The 25,003-nt window shown below is 41.7% G+C and overlaps 1 protein-coding gene across 1 annotated transcript in view; it reads left to right on the top strand.

Moving 5' to 3' along the window:
- The window catches only part of Enox1 (ecto-NOX disulfide-thiol exchanger 1), a 562,855-nt gene that overhangs the window by 527,146 nt on the left and 10,706 nt on the right, over window positions 1-25,003 (top strand). Inside the window, exons 16-17 of the mRNA XM_059273297.1 lie at window positions 14,094-14,196; window positions 20,977-21,062. Coding sequence (XP_059129280.1) covers window positions 14,094-14,196; window positions 20,977-21,062 — 189 coding nt within the window. The remainder of the gene's footprint in view (window positions 1-14,093; window positions 14,197-20,976; window positions 21,063-25,003) is intronic.

Raw genomic sequence — 25,003 nt, 5'->3', positions numbered from 1 at the left:
CTTCCTTGACAGTCTGAGCTTCAGGATTTCTAAGCCATCAGAATTCCACGTGATCCTGCTCATTCTTGGATAAGAATATATTCTTCCCTTTCCTAGAACCTGGGAAGTTCCCATTTAACCACTTGTTCTCATCAATGTTCTTCTAGCCCATCTGATATTCTGCTTTTCTCCTCCTCCTCTTTACTCTTTCCTTCTCATTGGCATCAGAAATGCAACATGCTGGCTGCATGATTCATGAAGTTTTGGAACAGGCTGTAGAGATCTTTCATGTCTAAGTTCCGTTTCTTCAAAGAGGAGGTTGAAACGAGAGTACACAGCTGGTCAGTGGCAATTAGCTAGTGACTGGGTCCTTCAGGAGGATGTAAGAGGTGTGTCTCAACTCTTCCTCCTCTCTCAACCACAGTCCTAATCCTGTGAAGACTAGGCTAAAGGTTATTGGAGACCAGTGTGTCCTTTTCTAGATTGTTTGTCTGACTTCTGACAGATTAGAAAGATAAGGAAATAGCTGAATAGCATCATAACTGTTGTCCACAGGGCCTCTGATTTCATGAAATGTGATGTTTATGAGTGGGGCACACAAATAAACAACACAAGACCATAGGACAAGTAAGGCTGAGAGAGAAGGTGAACCTGGTGCAGTTATGTTGGCAGAGTCAAAGGCAACCATGAATTTCTACCATGTAGATCTTTTTGATTGGCCCATTCCAAGCAGCCATGGAGGCTGTCATCAAGAGGGCCGTAGGAGAGGTCACATGATGGTGGTCTCTATTTTGAAGGTGTGGGTATGTGGAATATTACTCAGTATATTATCTAATGAAATACTTAGCTACTAGAGATGCTTTCACAGAGATCTTCAAAATGAAATTTGCATGTCATTGGTTTCATTTCCTTTTCAATTATAAGGCTAACATAACAAAATTGTCACAGGAATTTTGAAAAATATCCACTGTTCAAACACAACACAGTTAACCTTTTTGTATACCTATTTTTATAAGATTGCAGGAAAGATCTAACAGTGTATTTTTGCATGGATTCAGATTAAATGCTCATTCTATATTCTGTCAGTTCCATAAATAATAAAAGTGAATAATGATGTATTACAGTGCCCTTGGAGAAGTACAGTTTTCAAATTTGGTTCTCACAGCCACCCTGGGGAATAGGCATAGAGTGTTGTCCTGTTTTGCATAAGAGAAAGCTAAGGTTTGAAGCAGCGCTCTACCTGAAGCTATCCAGTGTGTAGATAGATCATGGCGACAGAATCAGAGCACAGCTTCCACTCATCCAAGTGGGCTCACTTGCTTAGATGTAGCAACTGCACTAAAAGTTTTGTTGGAGAAACGAATAGAGATGGAAGCCAATTCTCCTCAAGTGTTTACGTGGTCAGTTGCCGCATCAGTGGCATGGAAGTAGCTGCCAGATAATGAAAGTTTGCAAGAAACAAGTTCCTTTGGGACATACGGGACTTGTGCTATGTATAAAAGTGTTTAAGTTAGAAGTATCAAGACAAAGGGAGAAGAGAACATTCTAGGAACCAGAGGAAATAGAAAACCACCAAGCTGTTACCAACTTCATTTCTACTAGCTAGCTTTCATAATGCTGGAATGTTCTCTCAATGCTACTGGGTGATCACAGTTTTACCCAACTGGGAACTACAATAATGCCAGCCTGACAAGATATGCCCCACTGGTGTAATAGTAGCACAAATGTATGAGATTAACCAACCACTTTCTGATTGGCTCTACAAGATGAAACCCATGCCTGGTACCGCTAACTGGGCCAGGAACCCATGGTCCCCTAGGTCGTAGACCCTAGAGGAGAGGCTAGTACTACTGTTCTCCTTAATGAACATAATAATAAACGTCTTCCTAAGTTCTTATCTGTATACTTACGGAGTAGTTCATCTCTCAACCTTCATCAGAGAAGTTTCTTTGTAAAGTAGATGTGATTAATTCAGAAACCCACATCTGGTCAACAAGTAAATAATAAAAGACTTGAGTGCGCAGTTCTAAGTGGGACCTTATATCACACTCCCTCATTCCAAGGCTCAGGGATCATCACAGGAGAGGTGATGGAAAGATTATAAGAGCCAGAGAAAGTAGATGTCTGTGTCAATACAGTATGACCAGATGTGGCAGCATGAACTCTGGTTCTGGGGCTGGAACCACATGTACAAGACTTGCACAAGGTCAAGCAGCCAAAGTCACAGCATGGATGAGGGAAGGGCTCAGGAAGTCCTACCCCTATCTGAGAAACTACCAGCAACTGGTAGCTGCTGTGGGAAGGGAGACTCAGTTTTCTTCAGGAATTATAAAATTTTTAGAAGAACATTGAGAAGGACTTGAGTTCAGTTTTTTTTTTAAATTAAGTACATGATGAGATTTCATGAAGCATAAAGATATGAGCTGTACCCAGCCCCCACATTTTAGACAAGTAGATTCCTGTAAATGCCAATAAGTTATTAGTAAAAGAGCCAAAGTGTAAGTCTGAGTATATAGAATATCTTCCACCTCCTTGTGGCCACCTCTCATTTTAAATTTGAACCATGCAATGATCAGTTCAAGTGAACAAAGGCCACTACTCAGCTGATAATGAGGGACAAAGGCTTATTCATAACTGAACCCATGAGGATGAAATGGAAGAACTTTGATGAAAGGGAACAGAGAAGAAAAAGTGAAGACTGAACTTTAGCAAAGATCATTATTAGGATATCAAAGAAGGAAAATGGGGGTGATGGACCAGCAGAGAAAAAGACAAAATCCAGTAAAGATGAAGTAAAAAATCGGGACAAAGGCTGGGACCTCATATGTAACAGGAGTGAAGCAAGCGGCTTACCATCGCTAATGTCTAATATACAAAATGAGAAGAATGAGACAGTAACTGTCAGGAAGGTGACTGGAAATCCTTCAGAGGGTCTTTAGATAGTGAGTATCAGTGAGCAAGTTATGACTATGATGCTAGGTAGTGAGGTGATCTGTAAATGGAGTATTCCCATCCTAACTGCCTGGTCCCAAGTAAACACACAGAAGCATATATTAATTACAAAATGCTTGGCCAGTAGCTCAGGCTTATTAATAACTAGCTCTTACATTTAAACCAACCCATTTCTATTAATCTATGTATTGCCACGTGGCCCTTGGCTTTACCTGTCCTCTAACATCTTGCTTCTTGGATGACTGGCTCACATCTTTCCCAACTCTGCCCTTTCTCATCTATGTCCTCAGTTTGATTGTCCCACCTAACTTTATCCTGCCTTGCTATAAGCCAATCAGCTTTATTATTAACCAATGAGAGTAATACATATTCACAGCATACAGAATGATTATGCCACAGCAGTGATCTATGCAGCTGGTGGACACCACATACACAGGAAGTTGTGCTGGAGAAAGAAAGTAGAAAGGCACAGAGGCCACTGGACTAATTAAATGAAAGACCCATGGGAAAGAGTTTATATTCTGGAGAGTATGTATTCTTTGTCTGGGGGACTAGTATACATGGGAGGGAAGGGGGGAAAAGGCACAATTCTAGCTCTGCAAGCTATTTTATCCATTCCTCCATTGATAGACACCTAGACTGCTTCCATAACTTAGCTACTGTGCAGTGTCTCCATAAACATAAAAGCAGGTCTCTGCAGTGTGGTGGCTTAGATTCCTCTGGGTAGATTTCCAGGAGTGATGGTACAGCTAGATCATATGGATGTTCTATTTTTAGTTGTTTTGTTTTGTTTCGAGAAACCCCCATACTGATTTTTATGGTTTCTAGATTAGTTTATATTCCCACCAGCAGTGTAAGAGGTTTTTCTTACCTAGTTGGTGGGTTTTTGCTTATTTGTTTTTCAGTATTAGCCATTATAACTGCGGTGAAATGAAATCTCTTGTGTAACTTTGATTTGCAGTTCCTTGATGACTAAGGATATTAAGCATTTTTAATGTGTCTTATTTTGAGTGTCTTTTCATTTTTCCATTTCCTGATTGTATTATTTGTGTCCCCACCCCCACCCCGTTTGGGCTTTATTTTTTGAGTTTTTTATGTACTCTTTATGCTATTCAGCAAATCCCATTCTGTAATCTGTTTCTTCCCTCTGTTAATTTTCCCTTTGCTCTGCAAACACTTTCCAATATTATGCATTCTTGGCTGTTAATTCCTGTAATTTTATCCTTAGTTGTTAGAATCCTCTTCAGAAAGTCCTTTATTGTTCCTATGTTTGAGGTGTTTGGTCTGTGTTCCCCTCTAGCAGTTTCAGATTTTTCAGGGCTCATATTAAGGTCTTTAATCCATTCCAAGTTGATTTTTGTATAGGGTGAAAGATGTGGATCTAGTTTCCTTCTTATTATGTAAATATCCAATTTTCACAGTACTATCTGGAGAAGGGGCTGCCTTTTCTCCAATGTATGTTTTTGACACTTTTGTCAAGAATTAGCTGGAAATATCTATGGGAGTTTAGTTCTGGGCCATCAATTCTATTGATCGGTCTGTTTTAGTGCCAGTACCACACTGTGGTTCTGCAGTAGAATTTGAAAGCAAGTGTTTGGGATACATTGTGCTTTCATATGAAATTTGGAATTGCTTTCTATTTCTGTGAACGGTGTTCTTGGAATTTTAGTGGTGAATGGGTTGAATCTGTCCATCACCTTCAGCAGAACACTCCCTTTTACAGTGTGAACATGGGAGGTCTCATACCTTCTAGTCATCTACAATGTCTTTTCTTCAGTGCTTTAAATTTTTCATTGAATAAGCTTCCTTGGGTTTATTCCTATGTGATTTTTGAAACAATTACAGATGGGATTGTTTTCCTGTTTTGTTTTGTTTTTTCCCCTCGGCATGTTTGTCATGAGTATATAGAAAAGCTACTCATTTTTGCATCTTGATTTATGTCCTGCAGCTTTGTCCCATGTATTTTCCAGACCTAAGAGTTTTCCAGTGGATTCTCACGGGTCTTTTAAGTGTCAGAGTATATCATCCACATATAGGGCTACTTTGACACTTCCTTTGCTATTTGTTTCCTTTTTATTTATTTCTCTTACTCTGGCTAAGTCTTCAGTACTAAGATCTACCTACTTCTCCAGTGTTATCTGCCAACATGACTGTCTCATAGACCTTTTGTTTAGTGTCACCTTGTACTTAGTGTCCCTAAAAGCTTAGAATTCCCTGGCATATATGTATATGTATGTATGTATATGGCATAGATTGTATTTTTGAAGTGGCTGAAAGTGGAAAAACTAATTTCAATTGAGTAAGAGTAGAGCGAAAACACCCTTGTCTTACTTCAGAGAACATACTCTCTATTTCCCCTTTAATATAACATTAGATGATGTTGAGTTGTACACAGCCTTTTGTCTGTTTCAATCTTTGGAGCTTTTGACACGTTGTCCATTAACAATTTCCTCCATTAATCCTCTGTACTCTCATGCTACTATCCATGCTTATCTATGTCCACCTCCATTCTGAAATGTCCAGGACCTGGGATATCATTTCCAGAATGCTAGTAGGAACATCATTCATACCACTTCTATTGAGTAAAGGATATCTACATAGTGGGGTAAACAGATAAGAGACCTTCATTATTTATTAATATTAATCTCTCTCATTTGATAAGACCTTTTCCATTGACTAGAAAGTTATACTAGTAATAAAGACAGTGAAGTTTTAAAGAAAAGGTAGCCAGGTATAATTTGTGATTCAATGTTCCTCAAATTAGATAAGTGGGAATACCCTAAGTACACAGTATAGGACTTATTGTTTTCTAACATCTCTGTTAGAGCTTTTGGTAGAAATTCTTTAATTCATCCAAAAAAATAAAGAGATCTTTGTAGCACAATTCAAGTATATGTCCCACCTTAAGAGGATTTTCAGAGTTCAAGATTTAAATTTGGTATCATCTGATACCCTTGAGAATGGTCACCTTTAATGTTAAACATCACGGTTTGTCTCCATGAGGAATCGTACCTATAGAGTCTACTTGAGACTTATCACGTGATGTCTGTCATCCTGGCCTCACCAGACTGTTGACTTCACAAACATGCTCACACTTCACACAGTGAGGCTGAAGGGATTCTCTCCATATGTTGAGTTGTGCTATAGGAAAACAACACAGAGCTGAGGGAAACAGCCTATGAACAAGTATGAACAGGGCAGCTCTCTGTCTCAGAGAGTCAAGGGTCTTACTGCAAACACACCTGAGAAATGCCCCATGGAAAGAAGTGGGAGGGCTCTGCTTCTTAGATAAAAAGCTTGAACATCCCATTTTCTTTCAGTGATTTTGACAAGATGCCATAGAAACCTTGAGGTGAGAATTTCTGAAACTGAACACATCATCTCTGGGAGTTATACACTTCTCTATTTTCCTGTTCACCAGGCAGGCACCTAACTCATTTCCAACATTTATCTCTTTAATTCCACCTCATAAATATTCCTTCTGTTGTACTCTGCACATTATTAACTTAGATTTGACCTCCATTACTAAGAGGTAAAAATGACTATTATTATGGGTTCCCGCTTTGTGTCCCTGTGTTCCCTTTCATTTGTCTCCAACCCAGTGTCCTAGAGTACAGGGTTATTTGTGTAAAACCCTGCACCGCTTAAGGTTTCCAGATAAAATTTGAACTCTTCAAGGTCTACCTGCTTCTCCAGTTTCATCTGCCAACATGTCTGCTTCATAGACCTTTTGTAGCAATGGGAGGAGAAGGGGTTCTAGAGAGGGACACAGTAGGACACAAGCATTAGGAAGTGGGAAACAGGAAAAAGAAAAGGACTGAACATGCTGGCTGCCCTCCATCATCTACTTCCCTTATTCAAACTGGATCCTCAACTGTGTGTTGGCCCCAGGATACCACTCAGTCTTAGCAATTAATGTGGGCCCGTTGTCTGCTAAACTCTTGTGTGTAATTTCATTTGTCCTCAGTTATTATCCAGACTGTGAACATATCACCCTCTCTCAAAGTTATTCTTTCCACTTAGTTCTGAGGTTCATCACTACTATTTTTTGATGATGCAACCATCATCCTGGTTAATGTTCTTCTACCTTTTTGCGTCCTAATCCTCTCTTGGGAGACTTTCATAGAGACTTAGCCTGCATTCTGCTTAGTAATCTTACCTTCCCAGGCCTGCAAGCCCGGTGCATGTCCCTGTTTGTCCTTAGTGTAGACCATGCACAGAACTCAGCAGACTCCTTGAAAGATGAAACGTACATAGTCCTCTACTCCTATTGAGAAAGCCTGATCTGAAAACGCCGTGTGCTATTTCATAAGGAATTCCTGTTGGTATCCTCATTACTCTGTAAAATGTTCCATTCCTACATAAACTTTAAGGTTTGCTCTGTTTTAAAGTTCACTGTTTAAAATGTTTCTGGACTTCTGAAATGACTCAGTGGTTCAGAGCACCTGCTGCTCTTTCAGAGGGTCTGTGCTTTCAACCGCTTATAACTCCAGCTCCAGGGGACCTGACAGTCTCTTCTGACCTTTGTGAGCACCTGCACACAAGTGTATACACACACACACACACTTACTTCTTTTTTTAAAAAAGAAAGGTAGCGTCTTTCATATATATTTATATATAAAATCCTTTTTTAAAGAAGAAAGGTAGGCCGGGCGGTGGTGGCGGCGCACGCCTTTAATCCCAGCACTCAGGAGGCAGAAGCAGGTGGATCTTTGTGAGTTCGAGGCCAGCCTGGTCTACAGAGCCAGATCCAGGAAAGGCACAAAGCTACACAGAGAAACCCTGTCTCGAACAACCAAAAAAAAAAAAAAAGAAGAAGAAGAATAAGAATAAGAATAAGAATAAGAAGAAGAAGAAGAAGAAGAAGAAGAAGAAGAAGAAGAAGAAGAAGAAGAAGAAGAAGAAGAAAGGTAGTGTCTTTCAGTAATAATATTTTATGGACAACTGGCCCAGACATGACCTCCTCAGACCATCCTGAATCCTGTTCACAAGGGATGTTCTCTCTCTCTCTCTCTCTCTCTCTCTCTCTCTCTCTCTCTCTCTCTCTCTCTCTCTCTCTCTCTCTCTCTCTCGGTGGGGAATGTGTGTACACACTCTCAAGCACACACTGTGGTTGAACTTATAGCCTCACATGCTAGAGAAGTACTCCTGTTTTGAGCTGCATACCCAGTGCTCCCGGGTACATTTCTGCTGTCTTAGACCTCATTTGGTACCTTCTGGTTTTATCACCACCCACACTTATGCAGGAGAACCTTCATTCCTGGCAATTTCTCATTACTCATGATTTACAAAGTAGTCGTGCGTTAAACTAAGGCCTATTTTTATTGGCACATGCTGAGGTCATATGTGAATGCCATCAAATGAGGTTCATGTTCTTTGAATTCTCAGCATGCCCTCAATAATTTCTAATTTCTTACCATCTAATAGAAAGAGTGTCCTTCACTCTTGTTCAACATGCTGGCCTTTCTTTAAGATCCATCTTTTTCTTATTGATTAATAATATTTGTACATCTTTATGGGATATAATATGATGATTTGGTAAAAGAATACAATGTATAATAACCAGATCAGAGTAATAAGCTCCTCCATCTCTTCACTTGTTAATTATCTTTAAGTGTTATACATTTTGTATCCTTTGTTAATTTTTTTTGAGAATTTCACACATGGCTACTGTATTTTATATCATTTCCACTTCTCCTTTCCTCCCTCCAACTTCTGTCATGTCCCTAACCCTCTCAAATTCATGACCTCATCGTCTTTGATTATACTAAGTACATATAGATATACATATAATGAATACAGTCTGGAGTCCCTGTAGTAGTACCATAGGTGTATGTGTTTGGAGTTTACAACTTGGGAATGGATAACCTATCAGAGAGCTTACCCTAAAGGAGGCTGATTCTCCCTCTCTGAGCAGCTCTTACTTACCTGTAGCTCTTGATCTAGGAGTAGGGCCTTGTGAGACTTCCCTCCTTCACATTGGCATGTGAACTGGTATGGTTGTTATGCAGGTCTTATTTAGGCTGCCATATTGTTGTGATTTTATACGTGTAACTTCCATGCCAAATAGAGAAGAACTATCTCAGTGCAGATCTCTGATCCTCTGACTCCTATAATCCCTCTGCTCTCTCCTCCATGATGCTCCCTGAGCCTTAGGTAGAAAGTTGTGTTGGAGATGTATTGATTCGGGCTGGGCGCCCCACAATCACTTGCTCTCTACATTTTGACCAGGTGTCAGTTTCATAATCATCTCCATCCTGCTACAAGAAGAAGCTGGTTTGATGAGGGATGAGAAGTACACTCATCTGTAGATATAAGGATACCGTCTAGACTGTAGTTGGGAATTAACTGGTTTAGGATAATGGCAGTAATAGGTATTCCTCTAGGATCTATGGCCTTATCAGCTAAGGGTTGTTAGCTGGGTTTACAGTACCTGGCATGAATTCCCTCCTATTGAGCAGGCCTTAAGTTCAATTAGACTCCTGTTGGTTACTCCCAAGATATAAGTGCCACTGTTACACCTATTGGAATACCTCGCTATGCTGGTCATTATTGTGGCTCCTAGGCTGTACAGCTGGGTAAAACTAATGATCATTTTTCTTCCTTGGCAGCTTGCATAGCACTGTCAGATATTATAAAAGCTAGTCCTAAGGAAGGAAGCTTCCAAGTTAGTTCTCTCTCAATTCCTTTAAGTCCTGTGTCCAAAGCATATGGTGTCTTCAGAAATACGGTCTTATCTTCAAGCTCTGAGAGAACCAAGGGCAAAGGCAATAGTCAATATCATTGTAGAAGTCTCTTTGACTCCTGAACAACAAATCAAAGGGGAGGGAGTGTTAGATAATCTGTTACTCTTAAGGGGAGCATTATCACCCGTACTCAATATGTGTAATATATATATATATTACACATGTATTTTTTAATCATAAAATATCTTCCTATGGCTTTTCAAACATCCTCTATGTTATGTACTCGCACCATGTCACCCTTCCTCCCCATTCCCAGTTCAGTCCTTTTCTTTTTCCTGTTTCCCACTTCCTAATGCTTGTGTCCTACTGTGTCCCTCTCTAGAGCCCCTTCTTCTCCCATTGGGTGAACAGCTGCACCCCATCACACACTCCCTGCTGTTATCTGCTGCCTCACCATAGGCCAAAACGACAAGGTCAAGAGACCATTGGCTGAAACACCACCACCATGAGCCCAAATACATCTTTCCTACTGTTAATTTATTTTCTCATGTGTCTACACAGCAACATGATTTTGTTTTTTGTTTGTTTGTAACTTAAGACGACTTGGTTTGTGGCCCTAACACATAATCTTAGGGAATTTTCAGCACGGTGATAAGAAGAATGCATAGTCTGCTCTTGTTGCATGGAATGTTCTCACGTGTCTTTTAGGCTCATTCACTCTGTAGTATGGCTCAACTCAGGTATTTGTTTCCTGTCTGGATGATTGAGAAAATTTGGTATTGAAGACCCCAACCTATTATTGTACTATAGGCTATTATTTATCCCTTCAGGTGGTCCTGTGGTGGGCACATATATGTTTATAATTGTTATGTCCTCTGCTGAGTTGTTTTATTAATGTATGGTGACATTTTTGTCTGTCTGCGCTTTTTATTTAGATTTTTCTTTATCTGGTGTATCATAGTCCCACTTTGGTTTGGTTTCCATTTGTGTGCCATGTATTTTTTCCAACCTTTCATATTGAATCTACAACCAGTGGAATGAGAATTTTTTTGGATGTTTTTGTTTTGGACAGCATACAGTGGATCTTGATTTTTGGTTTTATTTTGTTATTGTTGTTTGATCTGTTTGAACAGTCTGTGTCTTCCGATTGAGGAAGTTCATCCCTCTACACTTAGCATTGGTGATGATTGTGAACTCTCCCTCTCGTTTTGTTAATTGCTTCCTGTTTATCATGTGTATCCTTTGTTTGGGTTTCCTTCTTGTTACCTACCCTGGTGATCTGGTAGCTTTCTGAGATGCTGATGTTTAGTTCCGTTTCTCTTTTATGTAACTGTTCTTCAGGTGAATTTATGTATCTATGTGTTTTCATGAAGGTGGCTACCATTCTTTTGTTTCTAGTATTCCTACAAGCATATCTTGTTAGGCTGGTCTCATAGTGATGAATTCTGTGATTTTTCCCTAACAGAATTCATTACTGGGTGCTTGGCTGGCAGGGTTTTTTGGGGGGAGGGGGAGTCTATTGTTTATTTTCTTTCAGGAGTTTTGTTATGTCATCCATCCTTTTCTAGCCTGTAAGGTTTTGTCTAAGAAACCTGTTGTAAATCTAACGGGAATTCCCTTATATGTGACAGGAAGCTTTTTACTTGCTGTTTTTTGTATCTTTATTTATTCTGTACTTTTACCATCCTGTCTATGGCTGTTTTGGTGAAGTGATTGTTGTTTGTTTGTTTGTTTGTTTTTGTTTGTGTTACATCTACTTGGGTCCATCGAGTTTCTTGTAGCTGAATGTCTGTACCACTTTGAAATTCAGGCATATTTTTGCTATTGCATCATGAAGTAGATTTCTAGTGCCCCTTTCCTTTTGGAATTTCTACTTTCTCATTTCTTCATGTCACCTGTCTTCATTTCACTGTGTGAAAGTCCCTTAGCATAATTATTTTGTATTCTTTTCATGGATTTCCTTCAAATTGGGATTATTTCTGGAGGGAGAGGTCATGCTTCTTTGTTTCTTATATCCATATACTGATGCCTGTGCATCTGGTGAAAGAGCTGCCTCTTCTAATTTTATAAAATAGTTTGTATGGAAAAGTATTTTGTTTTGTTTACATTGAATGTGTGGTGCCAGTTGGGTAGGTCTTGGCTTTGTCACGGGTATGCTCAAAAGAGTAACCTGTGTGTGATTTGTTTGGCTATGGTGGTATCAGCAATGTCTGGCAGGTCTCAGTGGTCTAGATTACAGTGATTCATGACTTTGTAGTTCATAGAGGTTTCTAAAGGTGTGTGTTCTCAGGCATCACAGAATATAACACTTACGGCACTGGGGGCTGTGATATCAGCTGCCACAATCTTGATGATACAGATGTCGATTGGACTGTCCTAGAATAAATACAAGTGACACCAAGGATGTAAGAAAAATAATCCCTGAGCCACAAAACATGAAGGAGACCCTCCCTGGGCCCTTAGGCTGAATGTAGGAGATGCCTGGGCCTAAGGAAACAACTCTCACAGTTTTTCAGTTACTGGATGGGAAAGGACCTTCCCTGTTTCCCATTGGATGAGCACAGTGATAGTGGGGTACACGGCACTGGTGACCACAGCTTCCTGGTGTACTTGTGAGTTGTTCTTGGGCTTGTAGTAAGTACTGCAGCCATTCTTCTGCAGCTCTGGAACCTGGATGGTCTTCTGTAGGTCCCAAGAGACAAGCGCAGATGATGCCAGGGCTCTGGCATCAGTATCTATGGCATTGGTGCTCACGGTGCTGTTATCCACGTTCCTGATGGTGTAATGTGGAGGAGACCATCCCCGGGGCCTATGGGTACCGTTAGAGCACTGGCATCTGTGGTTCTATAGCTATAGGAAATAGATGAAGAGACAAGTGTGGTCGATGAAGGGACTGTCCACACTTGTAACTGCAATCCCAAGGAGGAGACCTCCTGGAGTTCTGTGGGACTTTGTCCTGTGGCTCTGGCAGGCTACTAGTCCTAAAGCTGTAGGGTTCTCTAGGGGCTGCCAGATACCCTGTGAAAAAACACATGTTTCAAGGTTTTTAAGGTAAAATGGCATCTAGCAGTAACTTTTAATTGCTTGGCATCTGGACATTGGGAGGGTCTGTGTTCCTTCTTTGGGGCGGCAGCTAGACAGCCCACAAGCTGGTCTTAATCCTTTCTTAGGACCAAGGAATTCTGAAGTTGCCCCACTTTTATGATGGGGTTGCTGGTACTTTACCATTTGCCTTTTCCTTGCTAAGCAGAGTGCCCCTACCTCCCAGCCAGGGACCTAGTGTTAAAGCTGCAGCTTGCTCCAGTCTCTAGGGTGCCCTTCTGACTCTCTATGGGATGTGGGAGTCCAGTAATCTTCCTGGCTAATTGCCAGAATTCTCCTGCAACCACTCACCTCGAGATACAATGTTCTCTTTGTTGCCCTAGTGCTTACCTGTGGCAAGGTTGAGTACAAAGTGCGTGTATTCAACCATGCTGAATCTCCCTCAAGTGGAGGGAGCTACCTTTCAGTAATCAACTTCCTTCCAACAAGATTCAACTTCCCTAGTGATTGTACATATGTGCAGGCTATTAAATTTCTATTACATCACTTTCTATTTCAAGTCATAAATCAATACTGGGAGGATATGAGTTAAATATTTGTCTCTATCTTTAACTTTTAGAAGACCATAAAAATAATCCCAGACAGCCCAGTCTCAACATGTCACGTGTGTACAGCTCTTGTTCAATTCCCCATTGTTTAGTGTTTTTTATATATATATATATATATAATATATATATATTCTCCAGGCTTTGGCTTACCTGCCTTCCCCTCTTGTGTGTAAGAATTCATTCCTGCTCAACTTAAAAACTCCACCTACAGCTGTACCCCCACTTCTTAAGCCCATCCCGTTGCCTGTATTCACTCACGTTAATCAATTAGTCTTATGCAAGCTTTGACACCTCCCCCCCAAATTTCATGTTTAGAATAAAATATATTAACCATATTAATGTGGCTATGGTCAAATACAGCCTAAGTGAATAGAGGTGTTTGGTTTATTTGATTTTTCAATTGCCAGAAATCTAAGATTTTATGTCAAATTTGCTACTCTTAGCGACTATCTTGGTTGTGTGGGAGTGGTTAGGAGCCTATTATTGAACAAATAATTAAAGGATTTTGTCTGTACTTCTGAGAGGAAGCAAAGGCCTGTTTTATAGAGTTTAAGAAATGGGTGGGGCCGGGCGGTGGTGGCGGCGCACGCCTTTAATCCCAGCACTCGGGAGGTAGAGCCAGGCGATCTCTGTGAGTTCGAGGCCAGCCTGGACTACCCAGTGAGTTCCAGGAAAGGCGCAAAGCTACACAGAGAAACCCTGTCTCGAAAAACCAAAAAAAAAAAAAAAAAAAAAAAAAAAGCAAGCAAGAAATGGGTGGGGTTTTTATTAAAATGCATGGGATCTGCATAAACAGCTACATGGCTTTTGTGTTTCTACTTTATAGGAAATCAATGTGTTGACAGTTGCACTGGTTAACCAAGACCGGGAGAACAATACTGAAAAAAGAAGCCCAGGCTTAAAATCTGAGAAGGAGGCCCTGCTGATAGGTAAGCAGTCTCTTTTCATTGTCGATGTACAGAAGTCATTCCCAGAGAACCAACGTGGGCAGTAGTTCAGTAATTCGCTTCTACCGTGATGATAATCTAAACAGCAAGATTTCACAATGTGCATTTCAACTGAGTGTCGTACAGACTGGCAGAGGTTCCTCTCATTGAGAACTGGGAACATTAGGTAGCTGTCAGACAGAAAACAGGGTTCAAGAAAATAGGTTCATCTGCATCTCATGTGTCATAAGTCTGAATTTTAAAATTTAAAAAGAAGCCCAGTTGGTTCTTGTCCAGAAGTTCATAAGCCAAGCCAGGCTTTTAAGCAGTTTTGACTCTGGAGATGAGCCTCTCAGCCCCTTAGCAGAGACTCCATCCCAAAGACAGCCCCAAGGCCAGACCCGTAATGCAGATTATTAATTGCTGTATCCAGAGTAACAACGTTAGGATAATCAGTCTAAACCAGACTCCCATGTCCATGTGGATTCACTTAGCCAAAATGAACAAGAAAAGCTGACTCCTGAGAGAGAGAGAGAGAGAGAGAGAGAGAGAGAGAGAGAGAGAGAGAGAGAGAGAGTGTTATTATTTACCTACAATGTCCACTTGCCCCAAAAGATGCCACCGGTTTTTCTTTGTCTCAGCTGAGACAGAACTCTTATTTCTTAAATCTTTATCCAATTGATCTAGGCAGAGTGCTTACTCTTCCAGGAAAATGTTCTTGGGGGTGGTGTGTTGGTAATGTGCTTGGGACCCCACCTTACAATCCCCTCCCAACCCAAGAAGAGAGGACTGTCCTTCACCTGTGGCGCACAACCTTGGTCCAGGCTGCACCTTGGCAGAGACCACAGTATGGCGTTCCGGGTTCAGCCTGGCTCCTCTGCAGAGTGCTTGGCTAATGGTGAGGATTGAGGCCACAGTACACACGAGGCAAACTCTTCTCCCCCAGGTCATTATCTGGCAGAAGCAACAGCCTCTAAATATTGCATCAGCTCACACCTTAAAATGACAGGTTCACTGGGGCCTGCAGAAGCCGGCACAGGAGAAATTAAATTCAAAAGATAGTCCAAACTTCATCCATCACATATAGATTTTTCAACTACGAGGTTATTGAATATGACATCAACTTAGAGATACTCCAAGGAAAACCAATTATTTTTTTTCTCTCTGATGATATACAGCTGTAATAATATGCTGTGCACATGTCTCAAAAGACATGCTGATGTGCTGTCGGTTCCAGAAACCCAAAATGAGCCCACATGTAGTTACTAACTGGCTTCTTCTCCCCTCAGAAAATATTTCCAGTTCTGACAACTGTTTGTTTTATTCTGTATAACTAAGATATAATTATTGCCCCCACAATGCTCTGGGTCTATAACAAAACTCATAATGATCTATAGAAAATTTTCTAGAAGTGTGAATAATGCTGACCACTTACAAGGTTTTAAAATTTCGAACAGGCCACCACTTTAATTTCCTTTTCACTGGAGATTGCCTCCTATTTTATTTTACGTTCTCCTTGGAGAATATATTTTATTTATGATGACTTCTAAATAGTTCTGTATATAAAATATACATATAGCATAAAATATGTGTATAGACTATAAATGTTTATATCTATACATTTTAGTCAATTTTCACAAAATTTTAAATATATGCTTAATTATATACATTCTAAATTATTCATAATTATGTATATATGTATATATACATGTGTGCGAGTACCCATGGAAGCCAGAGGAGTTAGATGCCTCGGATACTGGAGTTAGAGGCAGCTGTGAGCTCCCTGATATGGATGCTTGGGATCAAATTTAGGTCCTCTGTAATACATAACTGCTGAGCCATCTCTCCAGCCCCTAATTATTATACATTAACGGGAGTAGACAGGGAGGTTTTGTTTATAACTTTCTGTCTCTGCTAATGTCTTTAGTATCAGAAAAAAGAAATTAGCTCTTTGAGTGTAATAGAAAGAAAAATATGCCAGTATCTTCAATAAAAGCATGCTCAGCAGACTGATTGTTCCCCTCAAGGTTCATCTTTGGAGCCAGCCTACCTGTAAACAGTGGATTGCATAAAAGAGAACAAAGAATACACTCGTCTCAAATCAGTATACGAGAACCTTTCTGCTCTAAAGAATGCTGGAGACTGAAGTGTTTGATCAAAACAAACCAAGGACTAATTTCTCCTTTTAATTCTCTATTGGTAGTTTGCCTTCCTCTAGTGATAGTATGACAAAAGATAGGACTTCTTCCCCAAACCTAGTCTCTAGATAGCCATATTTATATTCTTAGAAAATTTAGAATTAAAAGAGAGCAATCCTTCCAACTCCCTAAAAGGAGCTATGATGGAGAAGTATCTCCCAGCTGGGCAGTGGATCCCGTGGAAGGCCGCCATTTCCTCTATTATTAAGTTAAGACTTCTCTATCTTAGTCACCATTCATGTCACTGTGGTGAAGTATCCTGATATGAGTGACTTAAGGGAGAAAGAAATTATTTTGGCTCACAGTGTTGAGGTTACAGTCCATCATAGTAGAGACACAGCCACAGGAGCATGAAGCATGATCACATGGTACCCACAGACAAGCAGCAGAGAGAGATGAATGCTTATGCTCAGCTCACTTCTCCTTTTTTACTCTTTAGTATTTTTATTAATTCTTAGAGAGTTTCATACAGTGTCTCTTGATCATATCCACCACCCATTCTTCCCAGCTTTTTCCAGATCCTCTTCCATGTTGCTTGTTTGAAGAATCTATCTTGCAGCAGCCATCTTGGTCCTCCGGCTCTTGCAGTCTTTCCTCCCCTCTTCCGTGATGTTCCCAGAGCCTTAGGTGTACAGGTGCCTTGTTAATGCGTTAATTGGGTGTAGTTATCCCACAGTCAGTTGACCTCTTCATTTTGACCCATTATGGCTTTCTCTAGTTGTTTTAGTCTACTGTAAAAAACAAGCCTCGTTGATGAGGCGGGGAGAGCTACACTTAGCTGTGGTAGAAGGATCTAAGTCTTTACAACGCAGTAGGAATTATACTGGTTCAGGAAAGCGGTAAGTAGTGGGTTCTCCTCCAGGTTCCATGTTCTCACCAGCCACAAGTACTTGGCTAAAGTTACAGAGCCAGGCATGAATTCCTTCCTGTCAGTGGGTGTTAAGTCTTAGTACGTGGCTATTGGTTACCCCTAGGAGACAGGGCCACTGTTGCATCTCTCAGACTATCTTGCTGTGCTGGCCATTGTTGTGGTATGTTGGCATCACAGCTGGATAGGACTATGGGATGCATTTCTCAGAAGCTTGCACAGCTTCTTCTGATACTATGAGAGTTGGTCATCAGGGAGGAGGCTTCCAGGTCAGATGTAGAATGATTCCTCCGAATCCTGTGTTTGAAGTGTGTTGTGTCTTCAGGCATGGGGTCTTACCTTCTTTTTCTGGAAGGTACCAAAGACAACAGCAATTGTTTTGGGAATTTTTTGGACTCCCATGACCAATAACTCAAAAGGGAATTTTGTTTTTAGTCTGGGAGGGTGTTGTCACCCCAATTATCATAGCTTCAATTAAGTGTGTGTGTGTTTGGTTTTGGTTTTTTGAGACAAGGTTTGTGTGTGTGGTTTTGGTGCCTGTCCTGGATCTCGCTCTGTAGACCAGGCTGGCCTCGAATTCACAGAGATCCACCTGGCTCTGCCTCCTGAGTGCTGGGATTAAAGGTGTGCGCCACCGCTGCCCAGCGTGTGTGTGTGTGTGTGTGTGTGTGTGTGTGTGCGCGCGCGCGCGCGCGCGCGCGCGCGCGCATAATTTTAAGCAACCATAAAATAATATAATCCCCTATGGATTCTTCAACACCTAAATGTGAGCTGCAGCCCTCTTCAGCTAACCCTAGTCTTGCCTGCTTATTCCAAACTCATGACCCTTGACTGCCCAAGGACTGTGCGTAGACTTACTAAGACTTGGTATGATAGGCTCCTCCACATCTCCCACTTGGAAGTTACTGTCTCAAAGAAGCCTGAGTATGACCCCTCAGTGTAAAAATAGCTCTGCACCAAACCCAAGGGCACTCTGTGTTCTGTCGCTGGTTTTCTCTTTGTTATGCTATATTTCCTTTAGTCTTAGTATTTGTGTCTACCGTCTATGGTGGTCATCTAGACCGGAAATCCACACGAATGGCCCTTTTTCTGACTTGTCCCTGCTGTGCCCAGCACCTTCATGTCATATCGCCACAAAGTGCTTAATGTAAAACACCAGAACTGTGTGGTGGTGAGGAGAATCTAGTCCTATTTGGTTAATCCAAACGCTTGGGTAGTGAGGATCAAAACAAGGCTAAAATAGATGGTCCTGATGGAATGCTTTTATGTAGCCTGTTAGAATGGGCCTTCCAAATGGGATCTGCTGCTCCTAACACAGAGCTGGTTTGCATTTTCTCAAGTAGCTTTCAGGGCTCTGAGACATGTAAAACGCCCCAGTAGGACAACATCTGCTCCTTTTATCCCACTTAGATTGTCGGCTTACAAATGAGTTCTGCACTACCAGGACACATTCTTAAGCAGGGAGGCTGCTGCTGCTGACAGAAATGGGCAGGGCAACAGAGCCCACCTGCTCAGCTCAGCCTCTGCCTCAGTTCCCGTGTCCCTGTTACCAAGCAGAGTGCCAGAAATGAGTGTCCATTTGGAGACATGTTGGCACTTTTCATTAACTTTGGAGTTAATGAAAGCCCCTCCCCCCCTTTTTTTAGAAACTTTTTATTTTGCTTTATTCTTGGGAATGTCAAATATGTACATATACAATGAAATATGATATCTGTACCACCCATTTTTCACTTTTAACTCCCCCCATACTAACTTCATGTCTGTTTTTTAGATGGTTTTTGTTTTGTTTTGCATGTGTGTGTACCTTTCTAAGTTCATCCAGTTTGTGCTGCATATAAATGTGGGGGTGTGGGACCACCCACTGGAGCATGAGAAACCTACCGATCATCGCCTCAACTGATACCTACTACTCAGAGCTCCGCAGTAAGGGGTGGGGCCTGGCAATCACCTGCCCCATCTCTGCCAGGGTTTAGGCTGGCACCTAAATATTCACACCCCTAGTCCTGGGCTGCTCTCAGTCTTGGTCAGGGGAGCTTCTTGTCCCAGTGAGCAGCAGTCAGTGGAGGAGATGCATAATTGATCGGAGCACTGGGAGTGAGAGATGGAGTTCTAGGCCTAAGTGGGACATCTGCCACAAGGCTCAGGAATACTGTAGAAGGGGGCATGCTGTGGGGGGAAGAACCAGAGGGTGGGGAGGAGTACTGTGAAATGCATCTTGTAGACATGGCATGGCTATCGTGTGCATGAATTCACAACAGCTTTGGTTACCTGCACACCACCTGCCCAGCTGTCCATTCCAAGGAGCAGCCCAGTTCCTTTCAGGAAGCAATAGACACTTCATTTACGAAGCTGCCCCCAATTGAATCTGATTTTTAAGATAAGAAAACTGAGCATACAGAACATAGAAACTGCATTTTCTCAAGTGGTCACTTAAAGATGTTAAACTCGCCACAGTCACCTATGATGGTCCCTATTATGTCATAAAACTATAGATTGGAGAAAGGTAGGTCTGCATAGACTCTGAATAAAAGGCGGGCTCTCTGTGTCTCAGAATACCAATATTTCCGACTGATGGAGATGTAATGTTCCTGCCATCCTCATGCAAGCCTCATCTGAACAATCCTCCAAAGACAGTCATCAAGAGTACTCGTCTAGACTCTTCAATTCTCTATCCTTAGCCTAAGGATAAGCGGGGAACTTGCCTTTGAAATCTGGCTGCCACTCATCCGTGAGCATCCCACATATCATAGAGGACAAACACCATCCCTAATCAGTTCAAGGCCCCTGCACATGTAGGATGACCTCCCGCTTGGCCGGTGCTTGCCCTGAGTGCATTTTAGGCAGGTGACCCTTGACTCACGAGTACTGGTTCTCACAGTACAGAGTGTGGGAGATGTAATACACCTTAAACCTGATTAAAAACTTCAAAGTGTCCATCTGCGCTCGACCTTTTCACCAAGCAGTACATGGTCTGTGGAACTGACTCCCTCGCTATTTTGCTTTTGGACCCGGGAGCAGCGGGGGTGGGAAGGTCGTGCTTTTCAGTTTGGTCCTGACACTAATATCCAGCCATTAGCCGGCACAACCCTGATGGTTGGTCTTGTGATGGAAAGGTTTTCTGCCAGAGCGCCCATTCCCAGACCTTTGCAAATGATCTTGTACGTTACAGCTGAGAAAGGAGAGCACCAGGCCCCCTTCACCCAGCAGCCACGGCCTGTGGAAGCCACGCAGCGGCAAGAGGTAGATGGAGAACATGTCGGAATGTGGAGTACACACTTTCCATAACCAGCAACTGTAATTATCAAGGACACTCAAGGCAGCATGAGCTGACACAGCTGTCTGGGCCGTGTTCAGACCACAAAGTCCATGGAGAGAAAAGAGATCGTTTAACCCTCCCCAAACTACAATTTCAGATTGGTAAATCAACTTGGTAGTTGAACTGCTTCCAGGGTGCCTCTGTTCAGAAACACCTCTATTCATCTGTGCCTCGTCCCAGAGTCCAGCCATGCTAACCACTGTCATTCCCATCCCGTGAGACAGTGTAGTCTCTCTGCCCAGTCCCCATCCTGTCTGCAGAATGTGCTATTACTGGACGCTGGTTGAGAGGTGTTGGAAACGGCCAGACCGTGACTCAGCCGGGAGGTTAGATGGCATTTGTTAACCGAGCCTTCCCACTCTCCTCCAAATAACTTCTGATGTTTGTCTTTTTCAATTCAGGCATCATATCAACGTTTCTTCATGTCCACCCTTTCGGAGCCAATATAGAGTATCTGTGGTCATACATGCAGCAGCTGGACTCGAAGGTAAGTTCTTTCTTAGACTGAACTTTCAGTGTTGGAACTTAGCAGGTTGCTTGCGGCGGGTGGACGCTATATGATCTGCATTACTATAGAGCCACATTTCAGGACCTCCCCGAGGACCCAGGGTTTGGCAGACAGTTGTCATCTCCTTGCTTTTGTCTTTATATAAAGAAAAATCAATTGTCACTGTCAACAGATGCCAACGTGCTTTGAAAAGCTTGTGAGAGATTTGAAATTACAGATTGGCCAGAAAGTTTCTGAGACAAGGAGGAAGACATTGTGAGAGTGACTAATGAGGCAGGTTCCTTAGGCCATGTTCACACGAGATTCCATGTTAGAGACTTCACATGGAGGGACCATCAGTGTCGATAACTTAAAGATCTGACATGATACTCAAGAAAATGCTATCAATAGCTGTTTTTAACATTATTCTAAGTGTTAAAAAAATAAAAAATAAAAAAAATGGCTGCTGAGTTATTCTCAGCTGAGCCCCTTATGGGTCACACTCAGAATCAGACGTCATTGCCATTTTTCTAAAGTTCAGCTTTCTCGTCTGAAAATTAGCAGTGTTTTTGACAGATGCAAAGAGACAGGAAAAAAGGTGCAATGTCTGTGTTAAGGTGAACAGTTGAGAGGGCGTGCTGTTGCTAAAGCCACTTCCTTTAACCAACCAGGGCTGGCTGTGAGAGCCACATCTCAGGAGATAACCAGAGAACACTGGCCTTGTCTGAGCAGCTGCTCAGCCTGCAGCTCTGTGTCCCTGCAGTGACATCTAGGGCATCCCCGGTACTCAGTGGTTAGCACGGATTGCAGGATCACATTATCACACTGCATCCTCGTTTGATGCTGGAGATTTCACCTACACATGATCACAGCGCTGCTTGAGCTCCAAGTAGACCTGATATTTCCCCTCTGAGAGGAATCATCTGGAACTGCACGTGGATTTTAGTCAGACATTTTGTGCCTCTTGATGAAGGATGAAAGGAGTTAGATTTTAAGACTTTAAAATTTGTTCTGTTCGTACACATTAATTGTACATATTAGGGGAGTTTAGCGTGGTATTTTCCTAAATTCCTGCAGTGTGGATTCATTAGCCACCTCCTGTCACCCACTTCCCAAGAGCTAGTAATCACTATTCTACCTACATCAAGTGCTTGTTTCCAAATGAGTGAGGTGCAGCCCCTGCCTTTCTGTGCTGGCTTATTTCACTTAACATAATGTCAAGATTGCACTCTTTATAGATGAATAATTCTATACCACATACCTATTCATCTGTTGAATGACACCCAGGCTGATTATATAGCATGGCTATTATAAATATTATAATAGGATACATGAGTAGGTAGGTATCTCTGAATCCTAAATGAGATTTCTTTGGGTAAATACCTAGAGTGGTATAGTTTGATCATGAGTTGTATTTTTAATTTTTTCAACATTTATTTTATGTCTTGGTTGCTTGGCCTCCATGTATGTACACCATGAGTGCGCAGTGCCTGTGGAGGCCAAGAGTAGATTCCCATGGAATTGGGCTTATAGATGGTTGTTAGGTACCATGTAGGTGCTGGGACTCAAACTACCGTCCTCTGGAAGAACAGTTAGTGCTCTTAACCACTGAACCATCTCCCTAGTCCAGTCCCTATGTTTAATTTTTTTGTGGAAACTCCATAATGATTTCCATTGTGAATGGACAAGTTACAGTCCCACCAGTAGCATATAAGGGTTCCTTTTCCTCCTTCCTAAGCAGTATTTGTTATTTGCCCTCATAGTCCTTCTAAACAGGGTGATATGGAATTTCCCTGTAGTTCTGATTGGCATTTCTGTGGTGGCTAAGAGTGTTAAACATTTTTATGTACTGGCCATTTGCACTTCTTTTGAAAGCTGTTAGTTCAGTTTACCTGCCCATTTACCAACTGAATTATTTCTCATTGTTATTGTTACATATATTCATAAATATAATTATAACAATCGGAGTCCATTTAGTGTTGCTCCGATGTGTATGTTTTAGGAATGACCACTGGTATTTGATAATCAATTAGGGGCTCATCCTTGGGAAAGACTAATTGCTCCTTTCTCAGTAGTCATTAATTGCCTGTAGTTTTTCATCTAGGGGTGGGACCTTGTTAAATTTCTGCCATCCACCCTGGCATGGGATGTCAACTGGTACTGTCATTGTTCAGGTCTTGTCTGGGCTACTGTATTGTTGAAATGACATGGTTGAAGGTTTCCTGTCATATATAGAAGACACAGTCTCACAGCAGGCATCCTCTGGCTCATAAAATATTTCCATCCCTCCTCTGCAGTGGGACTGGGCATGGGTAGTTGTTCTTGGCATTTTGACCATATCTGGCTTTCTGCAATGGCCTCTGCTGCAAAAAGAAGCTCCTTGATGTGAAGCAAGAGCTACACTGATTTGTGGGTATAAGGAGAGCATTTAGAATGCACTTAACAGCCAGGCAGCATTCAGGAGGCAGAGGCAGGCGGATCTTTGAGTTTGAGGCCAGCCTGGTCTACAGAGGGAGATCCAGGAAAGGCGCAAAGCTACACAGAGAAACCCTGTCTCGAAAAACCAAAAAAAAAAAAAAGAATGCACTTAACAATTATAATGGTTTAGGAATGTCGCAGTAGTACATTGTCCTCTAAGTTCCATGGGCTTGGCAATGGATAGTTGGCTAGGTTTAGAGTAGCAGGCATGCATTTCCTCCTATTGGGCAGACTTTAATGCAGTAGAGAGTAGTGGGTTATTGCCAAGATATAAGTGCCACATTGTACCTGTGGAGATGTCTTATTGTGGCTCCTAGACTCTATCTGAGTAGGCTCTGGCTGCATAGCACTTTCAGATACTGTGGAATGCTAATCCTCAGGGAAGAGGCTTCCAGGTCAGTTCTGGCTTGATCCTACAAGTCCTGAGTTCAAAGTCAGCAACAGGGATTTACCTTCAAGTTCTGGGAAGCAACCAAGAGCAAGGGCAATAACCTGTAATTCTTTTGTTGGTTGATTTTTTTGAACTCCCCTGACCAGCAACTCAAAAGGAGGTTTATCTTACCTGGTATTAGAGGTTTTGTTAGATAATTTATGGTTCTTGGGGGAGCATGAACACCTCAAGTGACATAACTTTATATATCCACATATGCTTTTTGTATATTATATGTAATTATAGGTAAGCATAAACTACAATTGCCTATGACTTTTTCAAACATCCTTAGTGTTATTTATTCCTTTTACCTTTCTCTTCTTCTATACTGCCCTCTGCCCATTTTCCTATTTCCCTTTTATAGCACCTGTATTCAGCTATCCCTATGTGTATGTGACACTATTCTTAGGGAGACATGAAGAAAGATCTATTCACCCCAGATAGGGAACCAATGACAGATCAAAGTAAGGATAACACCAAAGTCCAAATTGGTGCATCTTTGAGTTTTATTGGTGTTACTTATTAGAACAGAGATGACGTAAAGAAAGCTGTATCACCAAAAGCCCACTGCAGCATGGGTGATGGAAACCCGGAGCACACTGCAAAACTTTTAGGCTACTCACCAGGTTGCAGAGTGTCCTTTTCTGGTAGACCAGTTGGTCTCCACCATTTCTGCGCAGTTCGGTGGGCTTGGCTTTCTTCCAGGCAGCTCAGCTGGTCTGAAAATGCTTTTCAGCAGTTCTTACTGCTTATGTATACCTGGGAAGGGAGGAAACTATGAGTCTGGTCAGTTTCAGGGACTTCCTGAAGCTGTTTTTAGTGTTTACTTCATGAGCTTATTTACTGCTTATATACACTTGGGGAGGTAGGGGGCTGGGGCTAGTGAATCTGGTCAGTTTCAGGGACTTCCTGAAGCTATTTTTAATGTTTATTTCATGAGCTTATATTGTTTCTGATCTTAAATTCTTTCAGCATTTCCCGATTTTGTATGATGTTAGCTATGGGTTTTTCATGTACAGCCTTTATTATGTTA

This window comes from Peromyscus eremicus, chromosome 9, assembly GCF_949786415.1.
Source record: "Peromyscus eremicus chromosome 9, PerEre_H2_v1, whole genome shotgun sequence".
Classification (NCBI taxonomy): Eukaryota; Metazoa; Chordata; class Mammalia; order Rodentia; family Cricetidae; genus Peromyscus; species Peromyscus eremicus.
Note: the sequence above shows the minus strand (reverse complement) of the source record. Positions and strands in the feature narration are given on the sequence as shown.